Below are 16,361 nucleotides of genomic sequence, written 5' to 3'. Positions count from 1 at the left end.
CCCTTGCTGAGTGGTACTGTCGTACCATCGGGTGGCACCTTGTCTAACTCAATCTCTCTGTCCGTGTATGGTGGCGCTGCCTATCTTTGCATCCAGAGTGACTGTGTCATGGGGGTATTGCTACGTATCTGCTTCCGCAAGGGTTTGCCAGCTGACTCTTTCTGAGGGGGTTAAGGGGAGGGGATTCTGACTCTCTCCCGTGGGGTAGTTCTGTATTTCTCCCTGCCTCCACAGGGTGGAGTTGCGGTGCTGCTCTCCGGCTCCTTGGCCCCGAGCTGCGGGCACTGAGAGCTCAGAGAGCCGGAGAGCGGCTGCATCCTCCGCACTCAGAGCGGCAGCAGCCCGTGTGCGAGCCGACAGATGTGATGCTGCAGATTTTGAAGAGAGTAACGCAGAATCCGGTTTGACGAGGCAGCAAATAAGGAGGAAAAAAAAACCCTCTCGCTCAGCGGCAACCCCGAGGAAAACCTCAGCTGAGTGTGGATGAGACAAAAAGCAGCAGCGGGTCGTGCAGTGAACTGAGGCAATCCGGCAATGGAGCAAGCCGGAGCGGTAGGCAGCTGGGCTGCAAACTTTCAAACTATCCTCCTCTTCCTGGGATCCAACCTGGTGCTTCAGCACTCCGCTAACGGTAAGAGGGAAAGTCAACTGCAGTTTGAGGTTTTGTTTTCATATGTTTTCTGTTGAAACATTTGCTGAGAATCGGATGTGGCTAAAACGGATCCAGAATTATTTGGACTTAAAAGGGATTTTTTTATTGAAATAAATCTGGTGCAACACTGTGCGCGCAATTGGGCTCAAAGTTGTTTGGAAGAATTGGAGAACATTTGGATGATAAATGCATGTAGAATAATAATTAAGTTTTTTTTTAAACTCCCACTATTCTCCCGGGACCGTTCTTGTCATTAACTTGAGTAAATGAAGAAAAATCTCTGACTCAGTGAACAAGGTGTCAATTTCATGCGAAACTTTAGAAAGTGCAAACTCTTGTGTGTCTGGAAATCCGATTTAAAATGTTCTGTATATAAAATCCTATTTAAAGATGATCTTTGTTTTAAATCGGGGTTCTGTAAATGCAAACATTCCGCCCTTTACGTGTGAATTGGATTTTTCTTTTCAATTTTGGAAAATGCAGTGCTGGGCAGTCTTTGCATACTTTTAATTACGAATAAACTGTCAGCACAATAAGTGTCGAAAATGCAAAGGGATTAGGCATTTCAGACCCCTTCTTTCCCCCTAGGGTGCCAGGACTGGCAGCCTCTATCCCTGCGGATGTACAATGCAATTGACTCTTATGTAGATGAGTGAGTTCTCAGCTTGAGATCTCTCTCCCTCTTAGTCCTCTGCAAACTGTAAATCGACAGCCTGCCTGGTGTGAAGTCTCCTGGTTAACTTGCAAAAAAAAAAATGCCCTGGCCAGCTACTCTAATGTAGAGTGGATGGAGCTTGCGAATGAACCATCACATTCCCTGGATCTCCAGACCTGGTGCCAGTCTTTAAAACAAGTTCCCTTGAAGGTTATCCTTCAATTTTAAGCAGCCCAAAGATATTTTAAAATTTGGTAATTAAGATTTTAGACAACACTTTGAAATTACATTTCCGTTTTACTCCACAGTGCAAACACCCCTTCCATATCTTGGGTAACGCAAATTCGTTTGGTACTTCCAGGTAGTTCAGTGCGTGGTATATAATTTGGTTCATGCAAAATGTATAAAAAGTGGTCGATTAGTAAGCTGTGGTGACGTTAAAAAGGCAAAATAGCCCCAGAATAGTTACAGTGAGCTCATTGGATTAAGGGAAATTTAAAGCATGATGATGTCTCCCTCTCTTTTGTGGAGGCAATAGTTAACTGTGCTGTTGCATTGCAAATAAGATACAACGACTGGAGGGTAACTCCTGTTACTGTTGATCTAATTGAGTTGCATGGGAAAGTTAATTAGAATATATTTTTCTTGCTTTTGAAGATTGCTGTGCTTTACCAGAACCTCTTTCTTGAAACTATTTGTTTACACGCTATTCATTTTTTCTTCACAAAATGTACTTTTGCTTATCCTTACTCCTCCCAAAAGCTATTGAAAACTGATGTGTTTACAGTGCATGCTGCAGTCTATTTATTCACCAGTTCTGTTGAGGAATCTAGACTGTGCAAAACATTGACTTTTGTTGCTTTTCTGTTTGTGTGCAACTGGGCCAACACCTTACTGTTAGAGATCAAATACACAATTTACACTGGATTACAATTCCATATTGGATCAGAGATTCTGGAGCATGCTGCGCTTGGGAAGTGGCTGGTTTTGTTGGAATTTTAAAACAAAAGCAAAATACTGCAGGTGCTGGAAATCTGAAATAAAAAAACAGAAAATGCTGGATGACCTCAAGTTTATGGAGGGTAGAATATGGGCTATCAACTAGAAGTGTATTGAAATAGTCAGGTCTAGAAGTAATGAAAGCACAAATGAGGGTTTCAGCAGCAGATGAGCTGAGACAAGGGTGAAATCAGGCGATATTACAGAGTTGGAAATAGGCAGTCTTAGTGATGGCATAAGTATGAGGTCGGAAGCTCAACTCGGGGTCAAATGTGACACCAAGGCTGAAATTTAACGCCATTCCCCTGGGAGTGGGCTGGGAGGCTGGGGGGGGCATAAAATTGTTTGGGATGGCAGAGGGTGCCATGCCCATCGCCTGCCCAACCCTGCTGGTATCTCAACAGTCATTTATTTATTTATTTAGAGATACAGCACTGAAACAGGCCCTTCGGCCCACCGAGTCTGTGCTGACCAAGAACCACCCATTTATACTAACCCTACAGTAATCTCATATTCCCTACCTACACTAGGGGCAATTTACAATGGCCAATTTACCTATCACCTGCAAGTCTTTGGCAGTGGGAGGAAACCAGAGCACCCGGCGAAAACCCACGCGGTCACAGGGAGAACTTGCAAGCTCCGCACAGGCAGTACCCAGAATCAAACCCGGGTCCCTGGAGCTGTGAGGCTGCGGTGCTAACCACTGCGCCACTGTGCCGCCTTTAAGGGGACGTGGGAGGTGGATGGACACTTCGCCAATAGGGAGGCTGCCCAGTAAACACTGGCAGCCTTCTTGCAGACTGTGGGGGTGGGGGTGGGTGGGTGTCGTGCCTTCCAGGGCCGGTGGAGCTGGGCCTGCTCCTGGCTTTCCAGCTGGTGGACAAGGTCACAAGACATTCTGGCCCAAGGTTGCAAACAGACTGGTTTAATCTCAGACTTTTGCCAGGGAGAGGGATGGATTTGGTAGCTAGGGAACCCCTAGTCACAAAGCTCTTTCTCTCTCTTTCTAGTCTAATTATACTACTATGGTCATTACTGCTCTGAACTTTTGTTTGTCTTGTTCTGAACTCCAATAAAGCTGGCTTTCCTTTTATCTGCATCCTCACAATGTTGAAATCAAGACTCATTGCACCACACAATCTTCTCTGAAGTTATTCTTTCCAAGGATCTCAAACTGTATGTCTCTATCTCCCCCTTCTTTCTACCCTCATCTAACCACCACACCTGGATTCATCTTCTGCCCTCCTCTTTAAAACTTTGGTGCTGTCCTGCATTATGATTCTTGGGCTTTCTTCTGGGTTCCAAATAAAAAATACACATTGTGTTTTGTGAATTGTTGCAGACTGTAGAACATTCCTCCCATTTTATCCAGCAAAGTAAGGGTTAACGATCATTAGTCTCGGAAGAAGGGATAGTGTTTCTACATACACTGTGATTTGGCATGAAGCAAAATTAAAATTCACAACTTATAATAATATGGGGGTGACCACTAAAAGATTTTAAAAATTATATCATACAGTTGGAATTTGAGACACTTCAAGTTTATAGTTCAGGCAAGCAAATAAAATAAAATTGAGTTGACCACAGGAAAAATAACAGACACAAAGTGAGGGCTGGTATGGAGTGAGTGGGTGTTCTGCAGACACTGCACCAGTTCTTGGATTCTGCTCAAGTTGTGGTTGGTGTGGATCACATTTACTTTCTAATATTGTATTTGGGAGAAGGGAACAGATGTAACATGCTTTCTTAACGGGACTCTCTGGCACTTTTCACCCTTTCTTATTTGTAGAGCATTGACTGTTGCTGGAGTGGAGTCCCATGGGTTTTAGTGACCCTATGGCACTTTGACTAACTGGCCATTTTTCATGTGTTTACCTAGATGATATCAGCAGCAGGCTATTCGAACATTGGAGGCCTCATAACAGAGCCTAATCCTGTCCTCACCTGACTACACACACCCCCACACACACACACACACACACACACACACATGCTTGCACTCTATTTCTCACTTTCTCTCTCCCTCATTCTCCTTCCCCACCTCCTTGCCTCAACTTGCACTTTCAGCAGGAGCTGGAGTTTTGTCTTTTTCCTTGATGGAAATGCACCAGTCATTCTAGGAACTGAATCTCTTACCCTATTTATGTGACAAAGGTAACCTCCGGGAAGGGGTTTTATTAGGTGGTTCTGGCTGTTGTGTGCAACTAGCTACAAAGATAGGTAATTGCCGTGTCTAACCATGTGTGTTTTCACACTGTCTATACAGGTTAGCAAAGCATTTTGCAGTCCTGGCCAGACTGGCAACATCAAGAAGGTGACTTTATGCTAATTGCACATGCAGAAAATTTGCCTGTGTTAAAATGTTGAATTTGTTCTGTAGTATGAAGAGGATGGCAAGGGAACAAGATCAAATTACAAAGTTGCTTACATCGGAAATGGCAGATTAGTCTTGCCAGGTCTGTATGGCTCAATATCACACCACATGATAAAAATTGAGCAAAATGAGTAGTTGGGTGAAGCTAATTTATACTCAAAGTAGAAGGTCAGTTTTGTGACTTTTATAGTCTGGCCTTCCCCAGTTTTAGATGAAAGTTCTTAACAGCAATGTTAGAGGCTCGCTAGAAACAAGAGTGAAATAACGGACCAAGCAGCAAGAAGCATTGGCAGCAGCTGGTTCCCTTTGCTACCATGTGTGCATGAGACATGGTGGTGTAGTGGTAATGTCACTGGACTAGTAATCTAGAGACCCAGGCTAATACTGTGGGGGCATGAGCTCAAATCCTATCATGGCAGTTGGTGGAATTTAAATTCAATTAATTAATAATTCATTTAATAGAAATCTGGAATTAAAAGCAAGTCTCAGTAATGGTGTCATGAAACTATCATCGATTGTCGTAAAAACCCATCTGGTTCACTAATGCCCTTTAAGGAAGGAAATGGTCTGTCCTAAATGTGACTCCAGACCCACAGCAATGTGGTTGACTTTTAACTGCCCTCTGAAATGGACTAGCAAGCCAGTCAGTTGTACAAAACAACTGCTACACAAAAGTTGAAAAGGAAAGAAACTGGACGGACCACCCGGCATCGACCCAGGCACCAGAAAGGACAAAGATAAACCCAGCCCTGTTGACCCTGCAAAGTTCTCCTTTCTAACACTGGGGACTTGTGCCAAAGTTGGGAGAGCTGTCCCACAGACTAGTCAAGCAACAGCCTGATATGGTCATACTCATGGAATCATACCTTGCAGACAATGTTCCAGATACCACCATCACCATCCCTGAGTATGTCCTGTCCCACCGGCAGGACAGACCCACCAGAGGTGGCGGCACAGTGGTATGCAAGTGGGAGGGACTTGCCCTGGGAGTCCTCAACATTGACTCCAGACCCCATGAAGTCCATGTTGTTCGGGTCAAACTTCCTAATGATTACCATCTACCGCCCTCCCTCAGCTGATGAATCACAACTATGTTGAGCACCACTTGGAAGAAGCACTGAGGGTGGCAAGGGCACAGAATGTACTCTGGCTGGGGGACTTCAATGTCCATCACCAAGAGTGGCTCAGTAGCACTACTGCTGACCAAGTTGACTGAGTCCTGAAGGACATAGCTGCTAGACAGGGCCTGCAGCAGGTGGTGAGGGAACCAACAAGAGGGAAAAACCTGCCAGATCTTGCCCTCACCAATCTACCTGTTGCAGATGCATCAGTTCATGACAGTATTGGTAGGAGTGATCACCGCACAGTCCTTGTGAAAAGAACATCCCATCTTCACATTGAGGATTCCCTCCATCGTGTTGTGTGGCACTACCACTGCTAAATGGGATATATTCAGAACAGACGTAGCAGCTCAAAACTGGGCATCCATGAGGTGCTGTGCACCATCAGCAGCAGCAGAACTGTATTCAATCACAATCTGTAACCTTGTGGCCCGGCATATCCCACATTCTATCATTACCATCAAGCCAAGGGATCAACCCTGGTTCAATGAAGAGTGCTGGAGAGCATGCCAGCACCAGGCATACCTAAAAGTGAGGTGCCAACCTGGTGAAGCTACAACACAGGACTACTTGCATGCTAAACAGCGGAAGCAGCATGCGATAGACAGAGCTAAGTGATCCCAAAGCCAAGAGATCAGATCAAAGCTCTGCAGTCCTGCCAAATCCAGTTGTGAATGGTGGTGGGCAATTAAACAACTAACCAGAGGAAAAGGTTCCACAAATATTGCCATCCTTAATGATTGAGGAGCCCAGCACATCCATGCAAAATACAAGGCTAAAGCATTTGCAACCATCTTCAGCAAGAAGTGCCGAGTGGATGATCCATCTTGGCCGCCTCCTGAGGTCCCCAGCATCACAGATGCCAGTCTTCAGCCAATTCAGTTCACTCCATGTGATATCAAGAAACGACTGAAGGCACTGGATACTGCAAAGGCTGTGGATTCTGACAACATCCTGGCTGTAGTACTGAAGACATGTGCGCCAGAACTAGCCGCATCCCTAGCCTAGCTGTTCCAGTAAAGCTACTACGCTGGAATCTACCCAACAATGTGGAAAATTGCCCAGGTATGTGTACTGTGCACAAAAAGCAGGACAAATCCAATCCGACCAATTACCGCCCCTTCAGTCTACTCTCGATCATTAGCAAAGTATTGGTAGATATCATCGACTGTGCTATCAAGCAGCGCTTAAACAGCAACAACCTGCTCACTGATGCTCAGTTTGGGTTCTGCCAGGGTCACTCGGCTCCTGACTTCATTACAGCCTTGGTCCAAACATGGACAAAAGAGTTGAACTCAAGAGGGAAGGTGAGAGTGATTGCCTTTGATATCACGCCAGCAATTGACAAAATGTGGCCTCAAGTAGCCCAAGCAAAATTGGAGTCAGTGGGAATCAGGGGGAAAACTCTTGTATCATATCTAACACAAAGGTAGATGTTTGTGGTTGTCGGAGGTCAATCATCTCAGCCCCAGGATATAGCTGCAGGAATTTCTCAGGGTAGTGTCCTAGGCCCAAACATCTTCAGCTCCTTCATCAATGACCTTCTCTCCATCAGAAGGTCAGAAGTGGGGATGTTCGCTGATGTTCAGCACCATTCGTGACTCCTCAGATACTGAAGCAGCCCATGTCCATATGCAACAAGACCCAGACAACATTCAGGCTTGGGCTACTAAGTGGCAAGTAACATTCGCACCACACAAGTGGCAGGCAATGACCATCACCAACAAGAGAGAATCTAACCATCTCCCCTTGACATTCAATGGCATTACCATCGCTGAATCCCCCACTATCAACATCCTGGGGGTCACCATTAACCAGAAACTGAACTGGACCAGCCACATAAATACTGTGGCTACAAGAGCAGGTCAGTGGCTGGGAATTGTGTGGCAAGTAACCCACCTCCTGACTCCCCAGCGTCTGTCCACCATCTACAAGGCACAAGTCAGGAGTGTGATAGAATACTCTCCACTTGCCTGGACGGGTGCAGCTCCAACAACACTCAAGAAGCTCGATTCCTTCCAGGACAAAGCAGCTCGCTTGAACGGCACCCCATCCACCACCTTCAAAATTCACTCCTCCAACACCGACACACATCTACAAGATGCACTGCAACAACTCACCAAGGCTCCTTAGACAGCACTTTCCAAAACAGTGATCTCTTCCAGATAGAAGGACAAGGGCAGCGGATGTATGGGAACACCACCACCTGCAAGTTCCCCTCTAAGCCACACACCATCCTGACTTGGAACTATATCGCCGTTCCTTCACTGTCACTGGGTCAAAATCCTGGAACTCCCTTCCTAACAGCGCTGTGGGTGTACTTGCAACAGATGGACTGCAGCGGTCAATGCCCAGATCCCAGGAAACTAATTTAAAAACATTCGCACGCACACCTGCTCACCTGTGCACGCTTGCTCACGCGCTTGCGCGTACACTCACTCACACTCTCACTCACATATTCGTTGGCCTGCACACACACGCTTGCACACACTCACATGCACACAAACACACACTGGTTCGCACACTCACTCACTTGCCCGCACACATATTCACTTGCGTTCACTTGCACATCATCTACCCACGCACATGTTCATTCGCCCATTCACTACCCAAGTGCACACATTTGCCCGCACATTCGCCTGCCCCATCCCATGCACACATCACTTGCCTGCCTGCACGCGCACATTCACCCGCGCACTCACATCAACGCACTCGCCTACCCGCGCGCACACATTCAATCGCACACTCGCCTACCCGCGCGCACACATTCAATCGCACACTCGCCTACCCGCGCGCGCACATTCACCCGCGCACTCGCCTACCCGCGCGCACACATTCAATCGCACACTCACCTACCCGCGCGCACACATTCACTCGCGCACTCGCCTATCCGCGCGCATACATTCACACACTCAGCTACCCGCGTGCAGACATTCACTTGCATGCTCGTCTACCCACATGCATGTTGACTCGCACACTCGCCTACCCGCGTGCACACATTCACTCGCACACCCGCCTACCAGTATGCACATTCACTCGCACACTCGCCTACCCGCGTGCACACATGCACTCGCACACCCGCCTACAAGCATGCACATTCACTTGCACACTCGCCTACCCGCGTGCACGCATTCACTCGCACACTCACCTACCCGCGTGCACGCATTCACTCGCACACTCGCCTACCCGCGTGCACACATTCACTCGCACACTCGCCTACCCGCGTGCACACATTCACTCGCAGACCCGCCTACCAGCATGCACATTCACTCGCACACTCGCCTACCCGCGTGCACACATTCACTCGCACACTCGCCTACCTGCGTGCTCACATTCACTCGCACACCCACGCACACACTTCCTTACCCGCGCGTACAAATTCACCCACTCAACCGCACGCACTCGCCCTTACACACACGCTTGCACGCGCACCTACACAATCATGAACCTGAGTGATAAGTTATTTTAAAAGGGAATTAGATTGTTGTTTAATAAGAAGAGGAATGCTTAAGGACCTAAGAGGCAATAGTGTAGAGAAAAATACAAGTTCAGACTTGACAGGCTTAATGGCCTGTTGACACATGCTGTAATATTCTGTGATCTGTATATTATTGCAGTAGTTTGTAGATATGTGTATCTATTTAACTTTTCTCTAGAGATCATTATTCCTTTTGGACTAACTGGCTCTCAGGTTGTTTTCTCTGGGTTTCCACCTTGGGGCTCTTTTGGTCAGTTTCAGGTGATCTGTGATGTAAAGATGGAAGGATTTCCTGACTGATTTTGATCTTTTTGGGTCTAAGATAGAGGCTTAAATAAAGTGAGGCTGCTTAGCTTCTGAATTCTTCTGAAGAAACTTTCAATGGATAGGAAACAATTAGCTTTTAAGATGTTTACAGAAAAGATCCCTCTGTCTTTGTACTTCATCTCTTACAGGATAACCATTGCCACTTTTCATCACTTCTGTTCTCCCTGTGGATATTGTCTGTCTTTTTCTCATTCAGCTTTTTAATGAGTGTTTATATCATTGTTGATGGTCTCTGCATGGTTCTAATTTATCAAGTCTTTAAAAGCTTGTTGAATGGGCTCCTTACATTGATTCAGTTAATAAATGTATCACCATTTGTGGTACTGAGTTCTACAAGCCGGTAAGATACCAAGTTTGATCCCTAGTCAGTGCAAAATGAGTTAATCTCTGTTGTGGTGGTGAAGGAGAGATGCTATAATTGTCCTTAGTCACCGCAAACTAGGGAGGGGGAATAAAGCAAGCAGGGTTCCTGCTGCTGATTATTATCTAGGGGACCCTGCTCAAAAATGTGCATGTTTGTATGTTAGATTGGCCTTGATTGTAGAAAACGTCCCCCCCTCCGGTTGAATAGCCTAGCCTCGCTCATAAGAATAGCCACTTGGGCAAGATAGAAGAGGGTGCCCATGGGATGGGCCCCAGCATGAGTGAGCTGCTTCTGGAGAGGAGGAGGCAAGAAATTTGAGGAAACTGGGAGGAGAAGAAAGCCTAAATCAATAGAGGAGGAATAATGGAGATGGGTTGCTGTTGTTTTTGTCCGTTAGTGACAGACTGCAACACCTGTATGGATTTATTATTTGGTCCCCGAGGCTGTGGAATTGGGCAATGAAAAAAGAACTTCAAACTCTGGTGCTATCGCTGGATCATTGACTAAAGAACTGCTTCGACAGAAGAGAATGATTTGCGATTGTTAAAATGCTCAGTCCTTGAACAGCCTTATCTTAATATTGATTGGAGCTGGCTAAAGATCAAAGTTACTTTATTTTGGATGGGATGTTTCTGTGGCTATTAAGCACAGGGGCCAGAAGGTGAACAGAAAGCGTGCCAACAGGATTCCTATTTGATGTCTTAAAAAGCCAGATTCCCCCTCAGCCACACTTAACTATTTTGTGGTTTAAAGTTGCACAAAGAAATTTTTTTTAAAGTAACTGTTCCTCCAAGTAATTTTATATTCCAGAATTGTCCATTGTCAGCAAATTAATTTCTTGAAATGTTAGATGTCCACAGGATAAGTAGTGTTGTTTTTGCTCTACGTGCAGTGTATTTTGCCTGAATGCTAATCCTTACACAGGACAGCGAGCTGCAAGCATTCCTGCTCTTAACATTCCATGCAATAGTGTGAATTATGTGTTTGGAATCGCACAAGGCAACAAACCAGCCATTAGAAATTTACTTGCAAAATCACACTCTTGTAAGTAGAATCTTACCTGGACATTTCATTGATCATGAAGGGGTCAAAAAATTAGGAGCATTTTGCATCTATGTTAGTGCAGTCTTAGTAAGTTTGGTCTTGTGTTCATTTTAAAAATGGTTTCACTCTAGTTTAATAAATGGCATGTTTGGATGAAGAGTGAATCTTCTTGTGTTTTTATCACCCTATATTACTTAAAAATTATGTTCCTGTAATTGTGGGAAGCTGCATAGTTTGGCTGAATCTGTTCTCAGCTGCTGTCCATGTGCACAGATTTTTAGCACATTCAGTGCAGAGCAATCAGGAACAGAACCTTTTGCTGATTTCTCCCTTCCCTGCCATGTGCGCTAGGGACATTGACCCCATTTCCCTACCCTCCCCACCCCTCCCACCCCCCCCACCCCCCAACCAAAACTGCTCACCCTAAGACGTGCACATTCAACCCACTGGCTGAGATCAGCTATATAGGGATTGAACTTCAGATTTCTCTGCTCTGTACCACATATTTTCACTGGGCTGCATTTTCCCACTAATCTTTCTGTTATTTGTTCCCTCTGTTTCCTGTAGCAGAAGAGTTGGTAACCACAAGACACAGATTTAAGGTGATTGGCAAAAGAACCAGAGGCAACATGAGGAAACTTTTTTTTTATCCAGCAAGTTGTTGTCTGGAATGCATTGTTTGAAAGGGTGGTGGAAGCAGATTCAATAGCAATTTTCAAAAGAGAATTGCATAAATACTAGATGGGAAAAATGTACAGGGTTATGGGATAACAGTAGGACTAATTGGATAGCCCTTTCAAAGAGCTGGCATAGGCATGATGGGCCAAAAGGCCATCTTCTATGCTGTATAATTCTATGATCTGCTCCTCGATATGTGATGCTGAGTACATTTTATTAAAACTGTAAAGGAAAGCAGCTAAATTATGAAGGTACTTGTAGGGGGGTGTCAGTGTTTGGAAGTTCACTTGTACATAAATGTCACCAGTTTGATCAGGTTAATAGGCAACTTGAAGACACTGTGAAGCATTTTTGTTATTTCCTGGTGTGCGTCTTGGTCTGACCCAATATGTAAGTGTTGCCAATGAGATTTTCCATCATGGAGGTGCTTGAGGTCAATGGGCAGAGAACTGGCTATCTGAGTTCTCCCATGCAGCACATTTGAGCCCATGATGCCCAACATGGTAAGTGTGTGTTGAACTTGTATGTCAGGCATGAGTAGAATTGAAGGGGAGCAAGGCACCCTGGAGACAGTTATCATAAATTGGACATTTCCAGTTGTTTAGGCTGCATCTTTGAAGCAATAGTCCCTCTGTATTCCTGGCTGGGGCACCATGATTCTCTCACAAGGTCTTAGCAAAGGAAAGGAAGTACTGTGACACATTCCTTCTCTTCATTCTACAAACACCATGATAACTCTTCCTTTGTTTACAGAGTACCAATATGTGATGATGGATTCAAATTATTGCCCTTTAATTGCCTCTACTTGCTAATTGTTTTCTCGTTAATGAATTCTTTTCAACTCGTAATTCGTCTCATCAATTTCCTATTTGACGGGCTACTGTCTCCTTAAATCGTAAATTTTCACTTACTGCCGTCTTTATTTACATACTAATTTTAACTAGGTCTTTTGTCACATTCAGTGCCAAAAGGCTGTAACCAATGTTACATTGAACTTAGCCCAGGCCCAGCCTCACTGGCAGCATTGCAGACTAAATGAGGTGGCTCTACTGCCTCTGATGGACAATGAGTTCTTGCCTCGTGAGATGTGGTTTCCAGGCACTGAAGATGACTATTTTTTCTGGCTACAGGTAAGCTGGGTCGGGCTGCCTGTATAAGCCAGCTGTTTCATATCAACTTGTACAGACCTCCCTCCAACATTAAGAAAGGTCTGCAGCCAGAAAACAAATCACAAATACAATGTTTGAACAACTGTAGATGTACGATTGATTCCATGTTGCCACCATTTCTGGGCATCCCATCAGGCAATGTAAATAGAATGGATTCCATTGCACATGTAGCCAAGGCATTCTGGACCACCCCTATTTAAAGCCCTTTTGCTTAACATATTAATGTATTTCAAAGTACCCAAAAATTGTTTCAAAGATCATTTGCCTTAAGTTCAGAAACTTCTCATGCTCTTTTTTTTTTATCACACTTGGAATTTCCAATGTTATGAAGCTACTTGTAGTGTGTTGAGTTTTGAGTACTATTTTCAGTTTCCCTGTATTACCAGGTATATTGGGATAGTTTTTCTTCTCATTATTGTGATCTCTCTATTCTCCCATGTTAAAATGTGGCAAGAATAGGCTCCCTGTGGGCTCAGTGAGTAGATGAGCCTCAGAGACCCAGGTTTTTATCCCCAGTCTGTGGTGCTAGCTGATCTTTACTCAGGTAGCAGTAGGACTGCTACAGTGGGCCTGGGGATTCTTGATCATTAGCCTGTGTCTGCAGCTGGTCAGTTGCATCTGTACAGCACTTTTCACAACTTCAGAACATCCTAAATTGCGTTTCAGCCGATGAAGTATTTTTGAAGTGTAGTCACTATTGGAATTTTAGGGAACTCAGCAGCCAATTTTGCACACAGCAAGATCCCACAAACAGCAATAAAATAGATGATCAGATAAGTCAATTGTAGTGATGTTGTTGAGAGATAAATATTGGCAACAACACTGAGGAGAACCCCACTACTTGTCCACCTGAGAGGACAGACAGCACTTCAGTTCAATGTTACATCGGAAAGATGGCACCTTCAATAGTGAGGCACTCCCTCAGCACTGTGCTAGTGTGCCAGCCTAGATTCTGTGCTCAAATCTCTGAAGTGGGGCTTGAACCCACTACCTTGTGTCTCAAAGGTTAGAGTGTTAACCATTGAGCCATGGCTGACACCCTTGTGTTTGTTTAGATGTCAGTTGTGGACAGAATTGGTGTCGGCTTTGATGCACCTCACAGATAGTCTACTGGCACTCATTGTCTGGACATGCATGTAAAAATGACCACTGTGACATGATACTGGAAGGGTCAGTGGTTCAAATGGAAGCATAACCCAGTCGAGAGGAAGAGAAAATCAAGAGAGGAGAAAAGCGTAATGGATAAATGTGTCTAGAAAACAAAACTTAAAAATAGGAATAGTGTGTGGGCAAGGAAATGGAAATTAGATTGCACCACAGTTAAATTCAGATAAACACCTGATTCAGAAAGAACTGTTATACTTGGATTCAGATTTGTACATAAATGGAATGAATAAGATTTGTCCCTTGGTATTTAAAGCTTGCATCAGAGTTATGCTTAGTTGAATGTTTACCCAGCCGCAACTCTGTATTTTTAAAAAGCTTGATTTTCAAATATGTTTGTTTCTATCTTTAACAGTGTAAAATCTAAAAATGAAAACAAAAAGCACTAGAAATGTTCCGAAGAAGGGTCCCAATCAAAACATTATCTAAATCTTAGAAATAATTGTTCCCAAAGAATCTGCACATTTCATAATTAGTACCTGTACAGTTTTTAAGATTGATTTTCTCTTCTTCGTTGTGCCTGGACCATTCCCAGTACTAGCGGCTGGGCACCATGCCCCCTTGGTCTGTGAGCTGTATGAATGTGTGTACCTCCAAGTGTAAGGCTGCTTTCCACAAGGGAAATATTTGTTTGCAGGATGTGGGTGATGCTGGTAATGCCCACTGCAGAGACTTGAGCAAGGCCGCATTTCATGCTCGTATGTATTGCTTCCTTTGCCATAGGACATTTGTGAACCAGTTGGGTTTTTATGACAATCTGGCAGCTTTATTCTCGTTATTTTCTCTCTGGTGTCTGCTGACTAATTACCAGATTTAGTGAATTTAATTTTCTAAAATGGGAGTTGAATTTGTTCCTTCAGTACCATACCCATGACATAACAATAACCTACTGGATGACTCCCTCTCAAAAATATGGTTGAAAATACAAACTTGCCCCATGGCAACCTTATTTTCAGGATTGTTTTTCTTGGCATGGAGTTTGTGCCACCATCAGCACACTAATGCTGCACAGTGTTCCAGTTCTTCTATGACAAGTTTTTAAAATGACAAGTGTGTGGATGGCAGTTGAGGGAGCCATGATTAGCATTCAGGACAGTAACTGTAAGTAGTGCTGTAGTGGAATACACAGATGATGCACATTTGAACCAGCTGAATATTTGAATTGATTATGCGCCAGTCACCATGTTGGATGGAGATAGCTTAGTCTATTGAAAAAAGCAGGGAGAAAGCAGGACTTGTGTCATTGCAAGCTGTTTTTGTTTTTCAAACATTTCCATTTTACTCTAGAAGGTGTTGAAGCACAGATCCATGGGCATCAATCACCCTCTGGTATATCAACCAATGGCCATTCTACATTATAATCCTGGAGATTGAATTTTATCAGGCTATTCAACAATGGAAACACTATTGTGAAGCTAGAACCTACATTCATCTGACTGTCACATATCAAACTTTCCAGCATGGATCATGAGGCAGTGATTGGGAATGGGAATCCTGGCAGTCCTTTCCCTCCCTAACCTGCAGCTCAGCTATCCATTGCAGTGCCCCTATTGCTACCCTGGCTGAAGCCAGATAACATGGCACAAACCATTTAATAACCTGAGAGCTGGGCAGTACATTTTTCCACTGGGTTACTGGTGAGGTGACTTTGAGCTGTTAGAGGGAGTTGGGTGGCCATAGCATGAGATGGAATAGGAGCTGTTGCTCAGGGAGGGGCACAGAGGATTAAGATAAAGAACAAAAGAGAGTGAGTCCCAAATCATTTTACAACCAATTTTGTACTTTTGAAGTGTAGTCACTGTTGCCACGTAGGAAATGTGGCAGCCAATTTACACACAGCAAGGTCCCACAAACAACATGGGATGAATGACCAGTTACTCTGTGTTTGTGATTTTGGTTGAGGAATAAATATTGGCCAAGTCACCACAGGAACTCCTCTGCTCTTCTTCAAATAGTGCTGTGGGATCTATTACATCCACCTGAAAGAGCAGGCAGGGCCTTAGTTTCAGGTCTCATCTGAAAGGCAGCACCTCCATCTATGCAGCATTCCCTAGGTTTTGTGCCTAAGTCCCTGGAGTGAGGCTTGAACCTATAACTTTCTGATTCAGAGGTAAGAGTGCTACCATTGAACCATGGCTGACTATTAAATAAGTGTGCTTCAAGGTTGTTTCAAAATGGCCCTGTAATACCTACCTGTAATTATGGTTACATGGTTGAGTAGTTCAAAGACATAGCTATTTTTCATTATAATTAAGCACATACATTTTTTAAAAATCATTGCTAGTTTAGCTGCCTCTCTTCTGGTTTTAATCTTTGACTTTTTTTTATTCACTTAT

General features: G+C 44.3%; 1 protein-coding gene across 2 annotated transcripts in view; it reads left to right on the top strand.

Moving 5' to 3' along the window:
- The first annotated feature begins 254 nt into the window (after positions 1 to 254).
- The window catches only part of ror1 (receptor tyrosine kinase-like orphan receptor 1), a 304,997-nt gene continuing 288,890 nt past the window's right edge, over positions 255 to 16,361 (top strand). For both annotated transcript variants that reach the window (XM_068037317.1, XM_068037316.1), the window contains exon 1: positions 255 to 631. In XM_068037317.1, coding sequence (XP_067893418.1) covers positions 535 to 631 — 97 coding nt within the window. In that variant the 5' untranslated portion in view covers positions 255 to 534. The remainder of the gene's footprint in view (positions 632 to 16,361) is intronic.

The sequence above is a fragment of the Heterodontus francisci genome, chromosome 8 (assembly GCF_036365525.1).
Source record: "Heterodontus francisci isolate sHetFra1 chromosome 8, sHetFra1.hap1, whole genome shotgun sequence".
NCBI lineage: Eukaryota > Metazoa > Chordata > Chondrichthyes > Heterodontiformes > Heterodontidae > Heterodontus > Heterodontus francisci.
The sequence above is the reverse complement of the archived record's forward strand: the minus strand, read 5'-3'. Positions and strand labels throughout refer to the sequence as shown.